Consider the following 21,317-nt stretch of genomic DNA (forward strand, 5'->3'; position numbering starts at 1 on the left):
CTCCAGGAATGAGGCCCCTCTGAGAGAGGTCTGGAGGTCGGGGAGGGGACTCTCACCTGCTGGAGGTCGGCAACACTGTACTTGTGGGGAGACTCCAAGAGGTAATTCCTGTGGTTGAGCCTTCAAACAAAACATAAGAGGCTCCTTATAAGGCTTTCCATGATCCGGGCAAACCTGTGTTTGTTTTCATTCCTTCAGCTGCTAACTGGGTATGAACATACCGCCTGGCCGGGGCGGTCCCTAAAGAGCACGGTCAGCCGCCTGGGTTGGGGACCTGCTCTTCCAGGTGACCTGGGGCAAATTACTCACCCTCTTTGCACCTCAAGCTTCCTCACCTGAGAAATGGAGCTGTTTTGAGGATTAAATAATTTATTCAAAGCATTTGGCACAGTGCTCCGCACACAGTAAACAATGAGTGATTATCGGCTACAGTTGACAACACTGTGTTGTATACCTGAAATTTGCTGAGGGAGTAGATCTTAAATGCTTTCACCAAAAAGCTGTATGTAAGTAGTGAGGGGTGGATGTGTGAATGAGCCAGATGGGAGGGACCCTTTCACAGTGTATATACATGCATCAATCATCATGATGTCCACTTTAAACACCTCACAATTTTGTCAGTTACACGTCAATAAAGCTGAAAAAATTGCAAACAAATTTAAAGGTATAAAAAATAAAATGTCTATAAAAAAAATAACAGTGAGGAGGGGGATGACCGAAGCTAACATTTGTACGGAGAACTGGGCTCAGAGCTTTATCCATTAACTCATTCCACGGTCCCGTGAGCTCAGTACTCTTACGAGCCCCACTTTGAGAAGAAGAGGGAATAGAGGCCCAGAGAGGTTAAATAACTTGCCTGCGGTCACACAGCTAGTGAGTGGCAGAGCTGGAGTTTGAACGCGGGGGTGTGGCTCCGGAGCCCTTACACTTACCCACCCAGTAACACCTGGAGGTGTTAGCTGTTGTCATTCCTGCCACCATTTCATACCAGGGACAGCGCTTGGGGACAGAAATGCATGGGAAGTGGCCTCTGCCCTACTGTCACCCCTGGGCTAGCTGAGGGACAGTCAAGCATCCAGTGTCGGTGCTACGTGAGAGGCTTGGAGATGTGGCCCAAGTACGCCAGATCCCGTTTCAGAGGGTGGGGGGCACGGGGGAGACGGGGCCCGAGGGCGGCTCTACTTTCCAGCTCGGCAAGGGCAGCGATCCGAGGGGTTCCATCCTGAGGGAAGGAGAGTAAACACCCTGTGACAACACCTGCCTGGCCTTGCTGTGTATGCCTATGTGGGTACTGGGGTTGGGGAAAATGCCTAAGGAGGCCCCGGGGCATCTGGAATGGGCCTCCATCATGGTCTGGGGGAACCCAACCCGGTGTGGAGAGGACCAGCCGCACCAAGCAGCCCGGCAGGCCATGCTGTGCGACGAGGGCTGAGGACACTGCCGACCGGCTGCTCAGTTCACCATACTGGTTTCCCCAGTAAACTTCCAGCTTTCTGGGAACGGGAAGCTGCCATTTATCACCAGGAAAACACGGGGGGCGGGGGGCGCACAGGCAGGAAGGGTGGGGCTGATCTGGATGGAGAGTCATCTCTGTCATCTGCCCTCTGCCCACGGTCATGGAAGCCCTGGGGAGCGGCCAGGCCCAGGACCCTCCCTGTGAGCCACTGTTCCTTGGGCCTGTCAGACGCTCAGTAAGGCCTTGCAGGTGCTTTCTCCACAGGACTCAGTCCAAGCTGGAGGGGACAGAGATGGGCCCCGGGGTGAGATGCCACTTCTCATCCTGCTGTCAGGGGAGAAATCCACACCCCAGGGCTCCAGGACTCCGTTCTCCACCCTGCAATCAGGAGACCCCTCTCTGTCGTCTTTGGCGTGAGGCTCACTGCCGGGGGGAAGGGGCCCGAGAGATCTGTAGGGCACTCTGGAAGAGAGTGGAAGACAGGGGAGGTTGCCCCTTCACTCCTGCAGCCAGTGATGGGGTGGGAAAGGGTGCTGGCAGGGCTGGTAGATCTGCATTCCAAGCCCAGGCTGTGTGACTCCTTTGAACTCAGGTGCCTCCTCTGGCCACCCCTCCAGGGCGTTCCTAGAATGGCTCCTTCCCAAGGGCCGAGAGGGTGCTCTGGGGCTTCTCTGGCCCCTGGAGACATGTCCTGCCCTGTCCGAGGATCCCCTTTCTCTCAGAGGGCCCAGCCAGAGGGCTGCCACTAGGAAAGGGGAACTCCTCCCTGACTTTACCACTCACACTCAAGGCCTGCCCTTCCTTCCCAACCATTTTGGTCCTCAGCCTCCACTCTGGCCAACTCAGCCCAGGCCTCCTCACTTCCCTGGGCTAATTACTACACCAGCCCCCGTGCCCCACTGCTGCCAAACTGGGCTTTTCATTTTCTTACTTGCTTACTTTTTAAAAAAAATATTTTATGTTTAAGTAATCTCTACACCCAATGTGGGACTTGAACTCACAACCCCGAGATCAAGAGTTGCATGCTCTACCGACTGAGCCAGGAGGGCACCCCCTAAATTCGCCTTTTTTAAACCCTGGAGGATGTTGACAGTCCCGTGCTCAAAACCCTTCAAAGGGTTCCCCACTGTTGGCAGGATAAATCCAAACACCTTTAGTGTGGTACCTAGGACCTTCGAGGTCTGGCGCCTGCACCCACGATCCAACTGCACTGGACCCCTCAAGGGTCCTGGTAAGCCAAACTCCTGTCCCCTTCCACATCACTGGTCCCCTTGAGCCAGGAAAGCTGGGCCCTCCCTTCCCCCTTCTTCTCCTGGTTCTTCTGCAAAATCCCAGTTCACTATGTACATGGGTAAGGACAGAGTTCTGGAAGCATGCTTTAACAGTACTGATGGTGGTGTGATTGCAGGAGGGGTGATCGGAACTTCCTGCCTGATTCTTTTACGCTGTTTGAATATTGACTATCTTTGTAAAGAAGAAACACACTTCTTTTTTAAAGAGAAGAGAAGAAGAAAAGAAAACCCTGCAAACCCTTAGCTCAGACGCCGTCTCCTCTGGGAGCTTTCTTGGCCCTCCAGCCCTGATGAGGCTGGGTCAGATGCTTTCCCTCATGGCATGCGTCATGCTGACCCAGGGCCATCTGTCTACCTGTCTGTGTCCTTCCCCAGACTCTGAGCCCCTCATGGGGCCCTCAGCACAACTCTGGAAGGCCGCATGAGCACAGGGATTACTGGCCCATTTTATAGACAAGAAAGCTGAGGCTCAGATAAGTGAACCAACCTCTCTGAGTCACACAGCAAATCTGAGGTCGGGCAGAGGCCGCTCCTGATCTCTCTCACTTGCCCCATGCTAATTCCAAAATGGGACCTCCACTGGCCTAGCCTTGCTCTCTCGAAGGCTGGTAGGCTGCACAGTAGGTATGCAGTGCTGCTACCCAAGGATGGGAACCGCAGGGTCAGGGAGAATGAGGCAGGGCTGCCCCACAGGTCAGCCCAGACAGGTCAGTAAGGCCGAAGACCAAACAATTTGAGCAGGGTGGGGCCAGGGAAGCGAGGCCAGCACCCAGGACCCACCCTGCAGGTACCTGGTCTGCTCAGGTGTGCAGAAGATCCCCTTGACTGGAGGGTGATGACAGTGAGATCTCACCACCCTGGTCGGGGGGGCCAGAGGGTAGACTCTCTGGAGCCCTGTGTCCTAGAATCTCAGAAAGGAGGGCAATGAGGGAAGACCCAGGCACCCAGCTGATGATCACGACAGGCAGGGCCTCCCCGGGAAGCAGCCTGAGAGGGTCCCTCATGGTGGCCACCAGAGGGCTTTCTGTCCTTTCAGGCCCTGTGCAGACCAGGGCCCAGCTGGCCACTCTGGGAGCCTGAGGAGCCAGCTTCTCCCCTATGCCTCAGAGAGAGCTTCCTGCAGCAGCCCCCTCCCTGAGAGTCCTAGGGGGCCTGTACTAGGCACTGCCTGGGCCCCACACAGCCATGCAGGAACGACCCCCGGAGAACACGAGCCAGAAGCCTAGAGCTACAGCCCATCAGAGGGCTGGTCTCTGTGCCAGGCCTGTGTGGAGAAGTGGCTGGGGGCAGGGGCGAAAGTGGAGGGGCTGCTGAGCTGCCCCAAGTCCCCAGACACCCAGCCACAAAGCCCCACTGGACAGTAGGCACCAGCTCCCCCACCTGGGGTCTGCCCTCCTGAGGGCCTGAGGAGAGCCCAACCCCGAGACCGTGGCCTGGGCGAGGAGGCATTTACGACGGGCCCAGAAGGACCCTAAGTCCATGCTGCCGAGAAGCTTCTCCAAGGGCATCCTGAAGGTCCCACCCTAATCTTGCCCTCTTCTGAGGATTTTGGGAGGGATGCTGTGCTGGACAGCAGCAAAGCAGCCATGCAGGGAGGACTGGGTAGGGAGGGGCCAGGGCAACACGGCCTTCCCCCACTCCCCCCCACCCGCCCCCGAGTTCTCTCTGTTCTTTCCATGTATGGGGACTTCGTTCATGGCCTGTGCACACTCTTCCTTCTGTCTGGATCACTCTCTCCTGAATCTCTTCTCCTTTCTAAACTCCTACTCATTCTTTGGGTCTCACCTTATATGTCCGTTCCTTCAGGAAGTCTTCCCTGCTCTGCCCTCCTCCAGTCCTCTTAACTGGCCCACTTCTGTGGCCCACAAACCTGGGCACTTAGAATGTTCTCAGTAAATATTTGTTGAATGAATGAATACACGAACAAATAAAAGCCACTCTCAAAGCATGTGGTCATTTCCCAAACCCAGTGGGAAGGTGATTTGTGCCCAGCCCTGGCATTTCTCCCAAGAGGGCATCTTGTGCGGGTGCTGGCTGTATGTGTTGATGTGTGTTGGTGTGCGTCCAGGATGCTCACCTCTTGCTCAGCTCCTTCAGGGCCCCACTTCGGCACAGGCCCAGGTAATCCCCCAGAAGCTTCAGCTGTTCCCGGCATCTCCGGATGAGGTGCATCTGCTCCACGTGCTCGTACAGCGAGGCGTTCACCAGCTGCAGGTTGATGAGGGGCTGCGCCTGGATCTGTGTCAGGAACTTCAGGGCCTGCCGGCAGATCTGGAGCACCACCAGATAGTGGGGTCGGGACAGAGATGACCATTTGGTGAGCGCCTCGGGACAGGCACGGTCTTACCTACTCACTCCCCGGCCACCCCCATCCAAGGGTACCATCTTCATCTTATAGATGAGGGAACTGAGGCTCATGGGTGAGGTGATCTGGCCTAGGTCCATAGCTCATAAAAGTCAAGATCTGAACCCAGGTAACCTAATGTCCAAACCCACTCCCCCTCCATGGCATCAGCTGCGGCCCCTCTCCCCTGGGCCCACAGACCCTTCCCACTCTTTCCTGTCCTCCCAGCCTCCATTTTCCTGCCTAACGGAAACAGGCATTGGCCCGGGGCCAACTCAGGAACCAGGTGACTGTCTGAGTCAGGCTCCAGCCACAGGAAGCCACAGATCAGACACGGTTTAACGAGGTTTCCCGAGCCCCCCAGCTCTTGCCAGCAGCACCAACCAGGGCGCCCCCAAGTCCCTGTGTGGAGGTGAGCGATCAACCCCAGTCTCTCCCACCTCAGAGGGGGCTGCAGTTTCCTCCCTCAGCCCTGACCCTCATGCCAAAGCCTGACCCTCATGCCAAAGCTTACTGAGCACCTACTATGTGCCAGACAGTGGGCTGAGGATCTCAGCCATATCCTTTCCTAATGCTTATGACAAGCCAATGGGGAAGGGCCAACATCCCCGTTTTATAGATGAAGAAACTGAGGCTCACAGTTGCTAAAGTGGCTTATTTCATCTACCTGCAGAAAGTGGAGCCCAGGTCTAAATTGAGGTGTGGTCTCTGAACACTTGGCTGTCTCACTAACTAATGAGAAGCCTCCCCCGGCTTCAGTCTCCTCCTCGCTGTGAGAAGGATGGAGGAGCTGAGATGTTCTTCACCATCAGCTATGGTGCAGTGGTTAGGAGTCGGGCTTCCAAGTCAGAATTGAATTTGAATCTTGGCTCTACCACTTCCTAGCAGTGTGACCTTGTGACACTTATTTTACCTCTTTGTGACTCAGTTTCCTTGTCTGTAAAATGGGGAAAATAAAAGCAATTCCCTTATGGGATTATTTTGAGTATAGATTAAAAAAAAACAACAAAAAACGTAGCATATCCTCAGGAATGGGAGCTGCCTTCAGACTCTGAGTGCCCGTGCAACCCCGCTGTCCCCTGAAGCATGGGAGATGGAACAGGGCCCTCGGGAGACGGTCACACTGGGGTCTTGGGAGCCTCTGGCCTCCTGTCTTACAGCTCCACCGCCATCTCTTGCTTCCCCCAACAATGGACAATTCCTTTTCCCATTTCCCAGAGCCCCGAAGTACCAGCCCTCCAGCTGGTGGGCAGCCAAGCAGCAAAGGCCTGGGGACTCTGTTCAGATGGCTCGTCTCTAGCCCCAGCCCAGCCCTTCCCACGACTCGGTTTCAGGCCTTGGGCTAGGCTCAGATGAAATCACACACAGGAATGCGCGCTGAAAACTGCCAAGTGCGTGGACAGGCAGGAGCCTCCTGTTCCCCCGGGACTGTTCCTGGCCTGTGGGCTTGCAGGAGACAGGCAAGGAAGAAACCCCAGTCCCAGGCTGACATCCTGCCCAGTGGCAGCCAGTGGTAACAGTGAACAGTAAGGCCCCTAACCCACGAGCCAGCCACTTTCAAGTGTTCCTGCCTTTCCCAGGCCAGGGATCTCTGAGAGACCGAGAACTGGATATTTCCTGATCTCAGATATGCCAAGAAAAGTATTGTCATTTTCTAGTTGGGGAAAAGGAAGTGGCACAAGGATTACAGCAATGAATAAGAAGATGGCTTAACAAGTGTCTGGATGTTGTAAATAGTGAGTGTGTTTTATGGCCAAAGAATTATTTGCATTTGTGGTGGTTCTGAGGTTTAATATTCTACATGTAGTTAGTTAAATACTTACCCCTGGGGGCAGGAGTGGGGACAAGGTAACCGACCAAAAAGCCAAAGTGAAGCTAACGTCCTTGGGGTTCCGGTCCCCAGCAAGGTGGAGGCTGGAGTGGCACAGAATCTGAGAGTCATGTTCCCTGGGCTCTGACGACATATCCGTGGCCAGCAGGCCTAGGTCTTGAGAGAAGTAAATAACTTCTTTGTGCTTCTGTGTCTGTCTTAAACAGAAATCTGTGCCTCTGGGGTAAAGCCAAGTTTGTGCTCCTTGAGGCAGGCCCTGACCAAGTGAATTAGGGGCCAAAGGTGTGACAGGCCTCAGGAGAAAGAAAGGGCACTAATGTAGGGCTCTAAGACACGGCGGGTCCTGTCCCTGTTAGTCCTTACACAGTCCTGAGGCACATACTTATTAATCCCTATTTACAGACAAGGAAACTGAAGTCAAATAATTGGCTAATGGTAACATAGCTAGATGAGTGGGTAAGCTCAGGTGGAGAAGAGGAAATGTGAAAGATCTTGGAATACATCTAATTCAAAGGCATTTGGTGAACTTAAAAAAGTACCCAAGACTAAGTGATACTCAGTGGACAAAGCAGGTTATAAAGCAGTATGAGTCCAGTATGATCCCAACTTTACAAATGTATATAAACAGATCCATAGAGAAGGCTGAAGCTCCAGGGAGAAGTACAGCTGGTTGGCCAGCCCACCCATCCACTCACCCATCTACCCACTCACCCACCCATCTACCCACCCACCTACCCATCCATCAACCATCCACCCACCCACCTACCCACCCATCTATCCACTCACCCACCCATCTATCCACCCATCTATCCATCCACCTATCTACATCCATCTATGTATCTAATCTAGCCTAATTATCCTTCCTTATCTACCTATCCCTATCTATCTATCTATCTATCTATCTATCTATCTATCTATCTATCAATCATCTATCTACCTACCTACCTATCTGCCTATCTACCTATCTGGTTGCTCGTGCCTTACACAGTTTAGTCTGTAGCCACGGAGAGCTGCAGAGAACCATCCTCAGACCTCCAGCTGAGGACCAAGGCAGGCACTGACAGAGCTCTGCCCAGGGACTATAGACCAGCATGATGTTTTTTTCTTGGTCAGCTCCCCCCCCATCATGGGGCCTGAACCAGTGACCCGGGCTTCCCTAGAGCCAAACTCCTCCATGCGAAGAAGGGCAACCATTCCTCTGTCACTCAGCAGCCCTGTGTGGCCACCGACAGGCTGGGCTCAAGGCTTACCGGGCGCTTGGTGAGGTCCCAGTTGTGGATGATCCTGGCCGGAATCACCGAGGCATCGTCTTGGTGGCAGATGTCACAGTAATAGAGGCCAGAGAAGGCACAAAGCTTGGGTCTTACAAACGAGAAGCCAATCTGTCGGGAGCAGCCTGGGGAGAAGGATAGCGGGAGAGTGAGCAGTGGTGAGGCCAGAGTCGGCAATCAATGCAGAAGTTACTAAGCAGAAGGACCTGCTCTTTAAGGAAGGGATAGATTAAAAAGGATGGAAAGATAAAACAACCCTCACTCATATGCACACCGCTCAGAAACAACCCCATTCATGAGTGTTTACAACAGAACCCTGTTAACAATTGTTGTTGTCATTTTACAGCTGAAGAAATCGGTGCAGAGAGAGCTGAGGAGACCTGCCCAGTCACAGGATGATGGCGTGGCACAGCAGGGCATTGGACTGGGGTTGGGTTGCTGCTAGAGCCCACATCCTCTTCTACCTAGCCGCCCGTTCAATGTTCCCACTGCTCACTCACCCATGCCAACCTCCTGTAGGTCTACCCCCTCCACTGGGGCCCAGAAATGGAAGCGACCAAGTCTGGGCCTCAATAAGCAGGGTAGGAGCTGGGGACCTGGGGCCGGCCACAGGGAGTGGGTGGGGAAGCCAGCCGGAGGCAGGGGCATCTGGACATCGCCTGGTGCCAGCTCAGAATCAGAGATGCCCGATACCTTGGGACAGCGGGACAGGGTCCCCCTCTGCGGGAGGTCCGTCCGCAGCGGCGGGCAGTGAGAAGTGGAGTGGGGTATGCCTAGGGCAAAGCAAAGGCCTGACTCAAATCCTGAGCACATGCCTGCCTCCCACGGGGTCAGGGGGAAAGGGTCCCTCTGGCCTTGGGACCAGAAGGACTGGCTCTTCTGCTTCCTAGCTGCCTCATCCTAACCTTCACTGAATTTCTGCAAGGTTCCGTCGCGGTGTCTGTAAAATTCAGCTGTTACTTGGCAGTGTCTGTAAAATTCAGCTGTTACTTGCTCTTCTGCGGGGTGATTACAAAGTTTAAACGAGAGGAGATTTTGAAAGTGCCCTGCACACTATGAATACAGCCAAATGTCAGCGGTGGGTATGAGCCTGGCCACAGAGCTGTGCTTGCGGCACGAAGGAAGCCCAAGCTCCCCAGATTCAGTCTCGGCCCACGGGCTGGCAGGTGACAGGTGCGGGGAGAGCTCCCCCGGCCAGCACTCACACCCACTGGGGGACCCTCACAGGCCTTGGGGGCTGGCCTCCTCCCTGAGCCCAACACCCACAGGCTGGAGGTGTAAAGCGTGAGTGTTGGCGATTGGCGGAGGGAGGGGGTGAGCAGGAACCTGAACATGCTTTCTGCAGGAAGAAAACCGCAGACCACTTCCTTCCGGATGCCCGAAGCGGACTTTCCCCTTTAGTCCCACAGGCTCCAGCCGACAGGACGGCCCTCAAGCCACTTGCAGCCAGGACTCCTGCTGTGACACTCTGCAGCAGGGCAAAGTTCTCTCAGTTCGCCTGGAGCACCGACAGGGATGGAAATGGGTGTCTGGATCGGGGAGAAGAGCTGACAATGGAATGTGAGCCGTGGAATATCTCACGGCCTTGAAAAGCAAGGGAGTGGAGAGGGCCTTTGGGGACCTGGCTGGAACAAGGTTCTAGGACCGTCAAGGTCCTCATCTGGCTCCACCTTGGGATAGGTACTGTGAGGAATAAATGAAATAATCCACAAAAAGCAGCTGGCCCAGTGCCCCCCCGCAGAAGAATCAGATTTGATGACAGTAATGATAGAGCAGGGGTACTGACTTGGAATAATATCCATAATACATTCTTAAGTAGAAAAAACCCAAGTTGTAGAACAATATAGATAGCTGTGCTGTCTCAAATAGCGGCCACGAGCCACAGGTCAAGTTAAATTGAAAATTCAGTTCCCTCAGTCACACTAGCTCCATCTGGAGTACTTGGGAGCCACATGTGGCTTGGAGTTACCATACTGGACAGCAGAGATCTAGAACATTTTCATCATCAGAGAAAGTTCTATTGCACAGCCCTGAGCCGTACGAGCCCATTTTTGTAACTGAAAAAGACTGTGTGCACTTGCAAGAGCATGCAGAAATCTTTGGAAGGGTGCCATGCCCCTGCTCCAAAAGGATCCAACAATATGGTAATGTGATAATGGAGGGGGTGGAGAACAGAGCTCCCTGGATGGAACTCCCTGAGCAGAGCGCAGCACCTAGCAGAGCTGCCGCCCACAGGTGCCGACCCTCGGCAGGGGTGCTGGCCTCCGTGGGTGCTGGGGAGAAGCAGGGGCTACGTGCTGCCACATCGCAGGGGTGGTGCGGGGGCATGTGCGGAGAGCCAGGCAAGGGCAGAGAGCCTACATCCGGAACCCCACCGGAGGCAGAGGGAGGCGGGCATGCTGGGGGTGGTGGGACAGCGGGTGGGCACCTGCACAGAAGCAGCCCTGGGAGTCCAGGCCTTTCTCCGTGGGGATGGCCACCAGGTACTGCAGTAGGAAGCCGTTCTCCCGCGTGGCGAACTTCAGCACCTCCTGACAGTTTTCGTCCAGACTCCCGCCCAGGGTCACAGCCTCCTCGGCCATCTCCAAGTAGGACGCCAGGACCTTGCGCACCAGATCTCTCCACAGGGCAGCTTCCTCGGCACTCCCAGCCTGCAGCTTCAGGACGGCCTTGGCCGTGATGATTTTGAAGAAGGAGGGGCCCCCGAGGCTTGTGTCTGGCAGGATGTCTCGGATGGTCTCAATTCCATGGCTATCACTTAACATCTTCTCGTTGTTTCTCACTCGGAAGCATTTCAGAGATTCCAAGGAGAGGGAAAAAATATAGGGCATCCAGGTCCCATCCGTGTACAGGTACAGAAGGGATTCTTTAATAGCATCTGGCTCGGGAACTTGGGCAGAGGACCAGCAGAACTGTGTGCCCTGGAGGGTGTCAGGCTCGGGGAGCAGGTCTGGGTGGGAGGGGAGGCCACCCTGAGGGGCATCCGGAGGGTCGTCAGGCTGCTCGGGGTACTGGATGTTCACCCATTCATCCTCCTGCTGTGGCCGGCACTTCTGCAGGGCCTCCCGCACACGGTCCAGCCAGTCCTCAGCTTCATCCTGGGAGGAGGCCCTCAGGGCCAGCTTCCTGCCGGAGAAGACCAGCTCGAAGCGGCCATCACTATGCGCCGGCCCCACAGATTCACAGCGCAGTAGCGAGCAGGTCTCCACGCAGGTGCGCTCCTCGGTGTTCAGGTAGAGGCGGAACTCCAGAGGGGAGAGCTCGCAGAAGAGTTCCTTCCAAATGCCCATGGCCCCCCGCCGCTCCACGGTGCCCAGCTTCATGAGGCCCCGGAACGGGTTGGACAGTCCTGGGGGCAGAAAAAGGCACTTTAGATGGTGGGTCACCGCTCCACCTCCCGAGGCCCTGCGGCAGGTGTGGACACTGACTGCCACCAGAACAGTTTTTTTGTTTTTTTTTTAATTTTTATTTATTTATTTGACAGAGAGAGACACAGTGAGAGAGGGAACACAAGCAGGGGGAGAGGAAGAGGGAGAAGCAGACTCCCAGCTGAGCAGGGAGCCCGATGCGGGGCTCGATCCTAGGACTTTGGGATCATGACCTGAGCCGAAGGCCAACGCTTAACGACTGAGCCACCCAGGTGCCCCACCAGAACAGTTTTTGAGTGCCTTCATCCTATCCTCACCCTCTACTGTTGACCTTGTTCCTGAATTTTACTGAGCCAAAAAAAGCACTCAAAAGATAACCTCCACAGACTCCTCACTTTGGCATCAGTACCCACAATCTCACCTCCCCCTTGTCACCAGGGACAAGGCCAACTCCTCTGTTTGCACAGGGGACCCCCCGCGCCCCCCCCCACCCTCCCCCGCCTACTCAAGGACAAGGACATCTCTCCAACAACCCTCCCTCTCCCGTGTCACTGCTTTCTCCCTTCCCTCCCGGATCATTCCTGCCAGCATACAAACAAGCTGTTATTTCTGCCATCTTTAAAAATAGCTTTCTTGATGGCACTCACATCTCTAATTACCACCCTGTTCCTCCGTCCCCCTTTACAGAGAACCCCCCGAGGAGGTGTCAAAACTGTCTCTAGCGCCCCGGCTTCCATTCCATCTTGAATCTGCTCCAGTCAGGCTTCTGTCCCCTCCTTCCACTGGAAGGGAAGCCCCATGCCCTCCTTGTCACCAAATCCAAAGCCTAATCCTTGGTCCCCATCTGGCCTGACTCATCAGCATCACTGGATGCAGCTGAGCCCCCCTTCCCTCCCTCGGCTGCTGAGGTGCCACTCTGGGTCCTACTCCGCCTAACGGGCCACTCTTCTGTCCCCTGGGCTCACTCCTCCTTCTCTCCCTGACATCTCAACACGGGGGCACCCCAGAACTCAGTCCTGGGTCCTCTCCTCCAACGACACCCACCTCCTACCTGGTCTTGCCCACTTGCAGGGCTTTATGCCAACAAGGCCCTGGTTTTTATCTCTGGCCTAAACCCCGCCCTTGAATCTCAGATTCAGATCTCCACCTTGCTCCACGTATGTCTAATATCTAATAAGTACCTCAAAGTGGACATGCCTGAAAATGAATTGCTGACCCTCCCACTGCAAACTGGCTTCTCCCCCAACATTCCTCATCTCTGTAAATGCTACACTGTATCCTCCCAGTTGCTTGGGGTAAAAACCTTGGAGTTATCCTTGATTTCCGTTCTTCCACACGCCACATGCAGTGTTTCTGCAAATCCCGCTGGCGTATCCAGAACACCCCACTTCTCACCACCTCCACTGCTACCATGTGGGCTCAGTCAGCCGTCACCCCCAGCCTGGCTGATCTCTCTCCCTGAGGTTCTTCAACATATGAGCCAGGATGACTCCCCATTTAAAGGAAGTCAGATCACGTCCCTCTGCCCCAAACCCTGCAATGGCTGCCATCTCCCTCAGAATGAAAGCTAATGCCGCTTCTGTGGCCCTCGAGGCCCTCGCTCACTCTGCCCTCATCTCTAACCACGCCCTCCCCATCTCCTCAGTTTCCCGGACACGTGCCCAGGGCAGGGGCTTTGCATCTGTTCCCCTGCTTGAGACACGAAGGTCGCCCCGCGCCTGCCTGCCTGCCTCCCTCCCTCCACATCTCCTCAGAGGTCACCTTATTTGTGAGGGCTTCCTTGGCCATGTGAAATAGTACACTCCCCACCTTGGTACTCCCAAATTTACTGTTCTCCATAGCAATGATTACCACCGGCCCAGACTATATATTTACTTGTGAATCGTCTTATTTCCTGCCTAGGATATAAGTCTGTGAAGACAGAGACTTTGTTTTGCTTCCTGCTGTGTCCCCAGCACCTAGAACAGACTGGCACATCGCAGATAACTATCTGCTAAATGAGCGCCTGCCTAACTACCACACACTGCTCAGGGCTCCCTGTTTCGTAGGGGTCTGCCACCAACCTGGGGTCCAAAGGACATGCAGTTCTCTCTCTACCAGCCTGGACTAGCCTTGGAGATTTCAAACAATTGTACAGGGTCTTCCTACCCTTCAGGGAACCTGATGGCCTAGGCATGAAGCACACCTCTGGCATGGTTACAATCACCCCGTGGACCTAAAGAAAAACCTAAATGAAGCCAGCTTGGAGAGCAAAGCTCTACCCATACTCCCCAAGCCAGGAACCTGGCCAGAATTGTCTGCTGGCTCATTGCGGACACCAAACGAAGTGGGAAAGAGACACACACCTGGGCATACTTTTTTGTTTATGAGGATTGTAGATAAATTAGGTTATGGTTATTGACCACTTTCTAGAATTTCACAGGGCATGGAAATCGAGCTGGCCTCACTGTAAACAGCACAGAGAGGACACTAATCAGATAGCAGAGCTGATACATCCCACGAGTGCTGTTAAACAAACCATCTAAGGTAAAGGCCTTGGGAGGGGACACTGAAATGCCTTCGAGGGGCAGGGTTTGCTCTGGGCTCCAGGCAGAACCCAGGGTTTTGTATAATCATACGACTTCAGGGAAAAAGTTTCAATATTTCAATATATGAAACAGGCTTTTGAACATTATATTGTTGAGATTTTATGAGATAATATAGTACCTTTCCTGAAATGCTTTCCTGAATTACTCAGCAAGGGTGCTCCTTATTACACTGGGGGAAGAGGTGTTGTTTGGGAGAAGCCATGACCCGGAGGCCATCAGCACTGCGCTCTGGAAGGCACTGCCCTGCACAGCAAGGCCGCTGGAAGCCACAGCCACCTACCCATCTGCCGGCGGTGCACCACCCTGAAGTTCTTATGCTCCGGCACCGTGGCTGCCTGGCTTTTCCTGCCTCCTGGGGAAGGCACACAGGCTTTGTCTAAGGCCCCCGTGGAGAAGCTTTTTCTTGGTCCTTGAGAAAAATGCCGGAGGAGCCCGGGCCTCGATTCTGGTGTCCCTCTGGAAGGAGCCACGGAGCGTTCTGAGGGGCTCTCTGGGGGCGGCTCCTGGGTAGGCCGGTAGAAGTCATCCTCTGAGATCCAGCTCTTGCTTTTCTAGCGGGAAAGGAGTGAAGGCAGGTTTGTTTCTTTCTTTTTTAAAGATTTTTTATTTCTTGTTATTTTTTAAAAGATTTTATTTATTTATTTGAGAGAGATCATGAGCAGGGGAGGAGGGACAGAGGGAGAGCGGGAAGCTGACTCTCCACTGAGCAGGGAGCCCGACACGGGGCTCGATCCCAGGACCCCGGGATCATGACCTGAGCTGAAGGCAGACGCCTAACCAACTGAGCCACCCAGGCACCTCCAGAGGTTGTTTTTGAAGCTTTTTATGGACATCTTTATTGAGACACAATTCACCTACCATTAAATTAACCCATTTCAAGTGTACAGTTTAATAGTTTGTGTGTTCACAGAGTTGTGCAACCCTCACCACAATCTAAGTTTAGAACGTTTTCATTACTCCAAAAAGAAAGCCCATGCCCATGATGAGCAGTCATTCCCCATTTCCCCTCAACTGCTCCGGTTCTAGGCAAGCAATAATCTACTTTCTGTTTCCATAGATTTGTCCACTCTGGACATTTCATATAAATGGAATCTTCTAACACATGGTCTTTGTGTCTGCCTTCTTCCCCTTAGCACCATGTTTTCAGGGTCTGTCCACGTTATAGCAGCTGTGAGTACTTCATTACTCTTCATTACTAAATGGTATCCCATAATGGTATCCATACCACACTGTCTGCTCACTAGCTGATGGGCATTAGGGCTGTTTCCCCCTTTTGGCAATTATGAATAATGCTGCTGTGAACATTCATGTCCAAAATTTTGTGTGGATGCTTGTTTTCCATTTCCTTGAGCACATACCTATGAGTGGAACGGATGGGTCATATGGTAACTATGTCTAACTTTCCGAGGAATTTCCAAACTGTTTTCCACACTGGCTGCACATTTTACATTCCCACCAGCCATGTATGAGGATTCCAATTTCTCCACATCCTCTCCACCATTTTTTGTTATCTGTTTGCTTATAGCCATCCCGATGGGTGTGAAGTACCATCTTGTGGTTTGGGTTTGCAATCTCCCCAATGTCTAATGACACAGCAACCTTTCTTGTGCTTCGTGGATATTGGTATATCTTCTTTGGAGAAATGTCTATTCAAATCCTTTGCCCATTCTTAAATTGGTTTGTCTTTTTGTTCCTGTGTTATAGGTTGAATTGTGTCCCCCACAGAGATATGTTAAAACCTTAACCCCCAGTATCTCAGAACCTGACCTTTGGAAGTAGGGTTGTTGCAGATGTAATTAGTTAAGATGAGGTCATGCTAGGGGAAGGTGACCCCTTCAATGTGATTGGTGTTCTTATAAGAGAAAAGACACACACGCACAGAGGAGAATCCCAAGTGAAGACAGACACAGAACGAGAAAGTCATGCGATGACAGAGACAGAGCTGGGAGTGACGGATCTTTGAGCCAAGGAACATCAAGGATTTCTGGCAACCCCAACCTGAGAGAAGGGTGCAGAACAGATTCTTTCTCAGGATCTCCAGAACGTTCCTGCCAACATCTGGATTTTGGACTTCTAGCTTCTAGAACTATCAGAGAACGCATTTCTATTGTTTTGAGTTATCGAGTTTATGGTACTTCATTACAAAGGCCTTAGGAAACATTCAAGTTGTAAGGGTTCTTTATATATTCTAGGATATATGGGATACTAGGCCCATACCATATACATGGTTTGCAAATAATTTCTTCAGTGCTGGGGGTTGTCTTTTCACTTTCTTGATGGTGCCTTTTGAGGCACAAAATTTTAAAATTTTGCTGAAGTCCAATGTATCTATTTTTTCTTTTGTCTCTGCTTTGGTGTTATATGTAAGACGCCACTGTCCTAGGTTATAAAGATTTGCTCCTATGTTTTCTGCTAAAAGCTTTATAGTTTTAGCTCTTACACTTAGGTCTACAATCTATTTTGAATTAATTTATGTGTATGGTGTGAGGAAGGGGTCCACTTTATTCTTTTGCATGTGCATATCCCGTTATCCCAGCACCGGTTGTTGAAGGACTGTAGAATTTTTCAGCCCTGCTTATAGGGTTTGAGATGAGGGAGGCATGGGTGAGCAGGACCCAGAGTCCTCACTGGCCACCTCTGCTGGGACTCCTCACTTCTGAGCAGGCCCCTGAGGCCCCAGGCAGCCAGACCCTGCCCCTTCTCTTCTGTTACTGTCTGAGCCTGAAGTTGCTCGCTGGCTGGTGGAAGTGGGTTGGGTCTGGGGTCAGGGGATTGTGGGAATGGATTTTAGCTTCTTCTTTTCTTCTTTTTTTTCCCCCCCACTATTTCAAGCGCTCCCTGCCTTTCTGTGCCTAAGCATGAATGAGCAGAGGCAAGAAGCTGGTTGGACTGCCCTAAGTGACTGTCTATACAGAGGAAATGACTCACACAAGGGGTTAGCCCAGCCCAGCTATTTTGTTAAGTGTCACCAACCTCACCCTGAAGTTGCTATTTCCAACCCCTAACTCAGACTGCCCTCCCTGCTCCCAGAGACAAGGAAGGGGAGCAGGGCTGGGACTGCCCTCGAAGGATTGGTTTGGATGGTTTAATCTATTCAGATGCTAGATGGCTCCTTAAGCCAAGAGTAGAGAGCTCTGAGTCAGGAGTGTGGGGGCCTCACAATGCTGGGCCTCCAGGGCTTCCTCCAAAAACCCTAAGAATTAGCAGGTGCTTCCTCCTGCCAATGACAGGACACTGTGTCAATGAGAGTGGTTGCTTGAGGACTACCTATAACACAGGATTCTGAACAAAGCCTGCCTAGGCCATAGAGACCCAGGGGAGCTCCCTGAGGAAAATGGACAGGAGGAGCCTCACAGAGCCTGGTGGACATACCTGGGAAGTCCTGTGGCCTCCCAGCCCCAGCTAATGGCTCCAATGGGAGAGACCACTATTCCTTAAGTCTCAGCTCAGGGGTCATCCATCACCTCCTCCTGGAAGCTTTCCTTACTATTCCCCAGTCTGCACTCCTCCCACCTCCTGGCAGGGTCAGGGACTCCTCGGGGCCCCCATGGCATTCTTTGCTTACCCCCAGCCTAGTACCTATAAGGTTGTTTGCAATTTTTCATTTTGCTTTATGCCTGGCACAGAGTTATAACAGATGAGGGAATAAATCTTGATTATCCAAACATCTTTAGTATGAAATAAGAAGGGTGGAGTGAGGGGACTGGAAGGAAGGGGACAAATGTGAATTGTGAGGTGATGTATGTTCACTGGTGAGGGCTTCTCTCTCCGAAAGGCAAGGGAGACTACTAGGAAATGTTCAGACACGGGCCAGCGGCCAAGGTCAGCCACCAGGAAATGATACTCCAGGGAAAATCTTTTGTTCTCTTAGGTAATAAAGAAAAAACAGTGGGAACATTGGGTCCTTGGAGCCTTTGCACACAGGCCTGGAGGTAGCTCTCTGCAGCTGTGCCCCAGCCAGCACCCGCTACCATGAAGTGTGTGTGGGGGGGTAGCGCACCACTGTTGTCCTTCTCCCTCCCCTTTCCTACCACCTTCCTACCTTCTGCTCACCCAGGCCCCACATCTGGCCAGTTCCCTGCCCCTTTAACAGTGGGGGAAACCACCACCGACCAAGGGTCTAAGCCAGAGCAGCGCCTGCCACTAGGGACCCAAAACAGAGGAATACCACTGGAGTTAGTAAAGGTACAGGATGCTGTAAACAACAGCTAAGTCTCAGAGGGGAGTCCGGTTGAGGAGAGAGATACTAGGTGTCTGGACTGTTTTCAGAAAAAGTGCTTTTTGTCCAGTCTATCCTCATTACACCAGGCAAAGAGATTTTGCCTGTACTCCTGTCTGGGGGAGGGGACCACATGCTATAGGCGGTGATGAGGGAACCACATGAGGGAAGTGATTGGGATGAAGTTTTAGAATTCAGACTGTCCTCTGGAGTCACACTGAGAAATCAATTCACAACCCCCCAGACTCCACAAATAAAAGTCCCCTTAGCTCCCCCACTCCCTGCTCCTTTCCTTCCCAGCACCTGTCACCAGCATAATTATGATGTGGGTAATGACTTGTCTAATCCGGTGTCTGTCCCCAGGGAGCAAGGCCCGTGTCCGTCCTGTTCCATCACTGTACCAAGCATGGTGCTTGGCCCAGAGCAGGGCCTTTGTGTTGAGTGAATTTAAAATAATGTGTTTTGTTTTTTTTTAAAGAAAGACTGAATGGCTCTCATGGTTATACAACTTGACAGTGACCCCCCTCTACTCCCCGCACTGTCCACCCCACGCCGCCCAAGTGTCAAATAAAGAGCAGTGACTAAGTGCCAGAAGCACAGAAAGATGAGAACTACAGAGGTGACACACAGGGCAGGGTGCTACCCTGTCCAAAGGCTGGGGGTCCCCTGGGCCAGTGTGAGCCGGCGGGCTGCACAGTGGGGCCCAGAGGTTGTCTACCGAGTTCAGGGATGAGTGGGTCCTGTGACTCTCAGCAGCCTGACTCCCCTGAGGCCTGCAGGGAGGCGGAGCCTGCCCTGGTCAGACCAACCTGCCCACCCCATGCACTTGATGGTATACTTCTCAATGTAAACTTACGAGTCAGCATCTCGAGAGTCTCTGAGAGTTCGAGAACTATTAATTATGCCTATACTCTCCCAGGTACAGTGCTCAGAGCTGACATTACAGAAGGGAGCAGACACGTTCTTTCATATCATGGAGCTGATATGCGAGTCCAGAGGCAGAAAATAAACAAGTAGACAGATCGAGAGACAATATGATTTCACACAGTGATGAGTGTTATAAACAAAGTAAAGCAGGCAAATGGGAAACAGAGTCTCTGGGGATGGTGCTTTTGAGACAAGGTGCTCAGGAAAGGCAGAGACAAAGGCGAGGAAAGGGAGCAAGCTGGGAAAGGGTCCCGGCAGATGGAACAGCAAATGGACAAGCCTGGGGCTGGAAGGAGCTTGTTTTGTCAGGAGCTGCAAGGAGGCCCGAGGGTCAACACTCGGTAAGCAGAGGAGGAGCTTGGGTGACAAGTTGCCCTGTCCCATCAGCTCTGGGACCCTGGCAAGACAGGATGTCTGAGCCAACACAAGAGAAGTCACATCCTGGACAGGAGTGAACTCAATTTGGTCAGTGCCACTCTGTGGAGCCCTGCTGGGGCACACAGCCACAAACCCTCGGGACAGCCCTCTGCTGCCAGCTCAAGCCAGGGGCTGTGGAGCCTTTCTTCTTCACCCTTCAGAGCGTGGTGACAGTTTTCTGCTCATAACCTTCAGGGTCCTGTGACATTCTGGGCCCTGAAGTAATCTTCAGGATAGTAAAAATGGAGAGTGTGACCCTCACTTATACAGTGACATGATTTAAATAGTCATAGTCAGTAAGTGGTGCTAGTCCATCAGATATCCCTATGGAAAAACATGACTTTTGACTCCTACCTCACACCATACACAAAAATTAATCCCAGAGGGATCATAAACCTGACTGCAAAAGGTAGAACAGTAAAGCTTCTAGATGAAAATACAGGGGTTTTCACAGCCTCACAGTTTTGGGTAGACAAAGAGTTCAAAAATAGACACAAAACATATTAACCACAGAGAGATCGATAAATTGAGTATCATTAAAACCAAGAACATCGAGGGCACCTGGGTGGCTCAGTTGGTTAAGCAACTGCCTTCAGCTCAGGTCATGATCCTGGAGTCCCAGGATCGAGCCCCACATCAGGCTCCCTGCTCAGCAGGGGGTCTGCTTCTCCCTCTGACGCTCTCCCCTCTCATGCTCTCTCTCACTCTCTCTCTCAAATAAATAAATAAAATCTTTAAAAAAAAAAACAAAAAAACCCCAAGAACATCTGTTCCATAAAAGATACCATTAAGAGATTTAAAAAGCAAGCCATAGACTCAAAGAAGACATCTGCTATACATACATATGCTATATATTTTTTCTGCCATAAAAGACCTATCCATAATATATAAAGAGCCCCTACAAATAAATAAGGAAAATACACACAACTCAATTTAAGAACGAAACAATGACTTAAACACTTCCAAAAAAGGACTGGCCAGTAAGGAAATGAAAAGGTATCAAAATCTTTGGTCATCAGGGAAATAAATGCAAATTAAAACCACTGTGAGGGGCACCTGGGTGGTGCAGTGGTTAAGCACCCAACTCGGTTTTGGCTCAGGTCGTGATCTCAGGGTCCCGGGATCGAGCCCCGCATCTGGCTCTGTGCTCAGCAAGGCGTCTGCTTCAGACTCTCTCCCTCCCCCTCTGCTCCCCCAAACCTGCTCGCACGTGTGCATGTGCTCTCTCTCAAACAAAAGCTTAAGAACAAAACAAAACAAAAAAAACCCCAACCAAGGTGAGACACCACTACACACCTTTTAAAGTGGCTAGTACAAAGACTGATGACACCCCTGGCTAGGATAAAGAGCAATGAAAATGCTCACGTATTGCTAGTGTGAGTACAAGTCAGTACAAGCACTGTTAGACAATGCTTGGCAGTATCTACTAAAGGTAAACACACCCCTACCCAGTGACCTGGCATTCCATTCCTAGATATATACCCACAGAAATGAGTACAGAGGTTCACTGAAAGGCAAGTGCGAGAATGTTCACAGCAGCTCTCGTCCTAATAGCCAAAACCTGGAAACAACCCAAATGTCTGTTAGCAGGAGAATGGATAGAT

At 52.2% G+C, this 21,317-nt stretch overlaps 1 protein-coding gene across 8 annotated transcripts in view; it reads right to left on the bottom strand.

The window, feature by feature from the left end:
- Positions 1 to 21,317, bottom strand: part of PLEKHM1 (pleckstrin homology and RUN domain containing M1) — a 48,522-nt gene that overhangs the window by 3,607 nt on the left and 23,598 nt on the right. For all 8 annotated transcript variants that reach the window (XM_064583036.1, XM_064583032.1, XM_064583031.1 and 5 more), the window contains 5 exons: positions 14,431 to 14,701; positions 10,623 to 11,543; positions 8,174 to 8,319; positions 4,826 to 5,019; positions 57 to 120 (listed from right to left, as the gene is read on the bottom strand). In XM_064583036.1, the coding sequence (XP_064439106.1) occupies positions 57 to 120; positions 4,826 to 5,019; positions 8,174 to 8,319; positions 10,623 to 11,543; positions 14,431 to 14,701 (1,596 nt within the window). The remainder of the gene's footprint in view (positions 1 to 56; positions 121 to 4,825; positions 5,020 to 8,173; positions 8,320 to 10,622; positions 11,544 to 14,430; positions 14,702 to 21,317) is intronic.

The sequence above is a fragment of the Mirounga angustirostris genome, unplaced genomic scaffold (assembly GCF_029215605.1).
Source record: "Mirounga angustirostris isolate CCGP_5_RB_7025 unplaced genomic scaffold, mMirAng1.0.hap1 SCAF_17, whole genome shotgun sequence".
In the NCBI taxonomy this organism is placed as follows: domain Eukaryota; kingdom Metazoa; phylum Chordata; class Mammalia; order Carnivora; family Phocidae; genus Mirounga; species Mirounga angustirostris.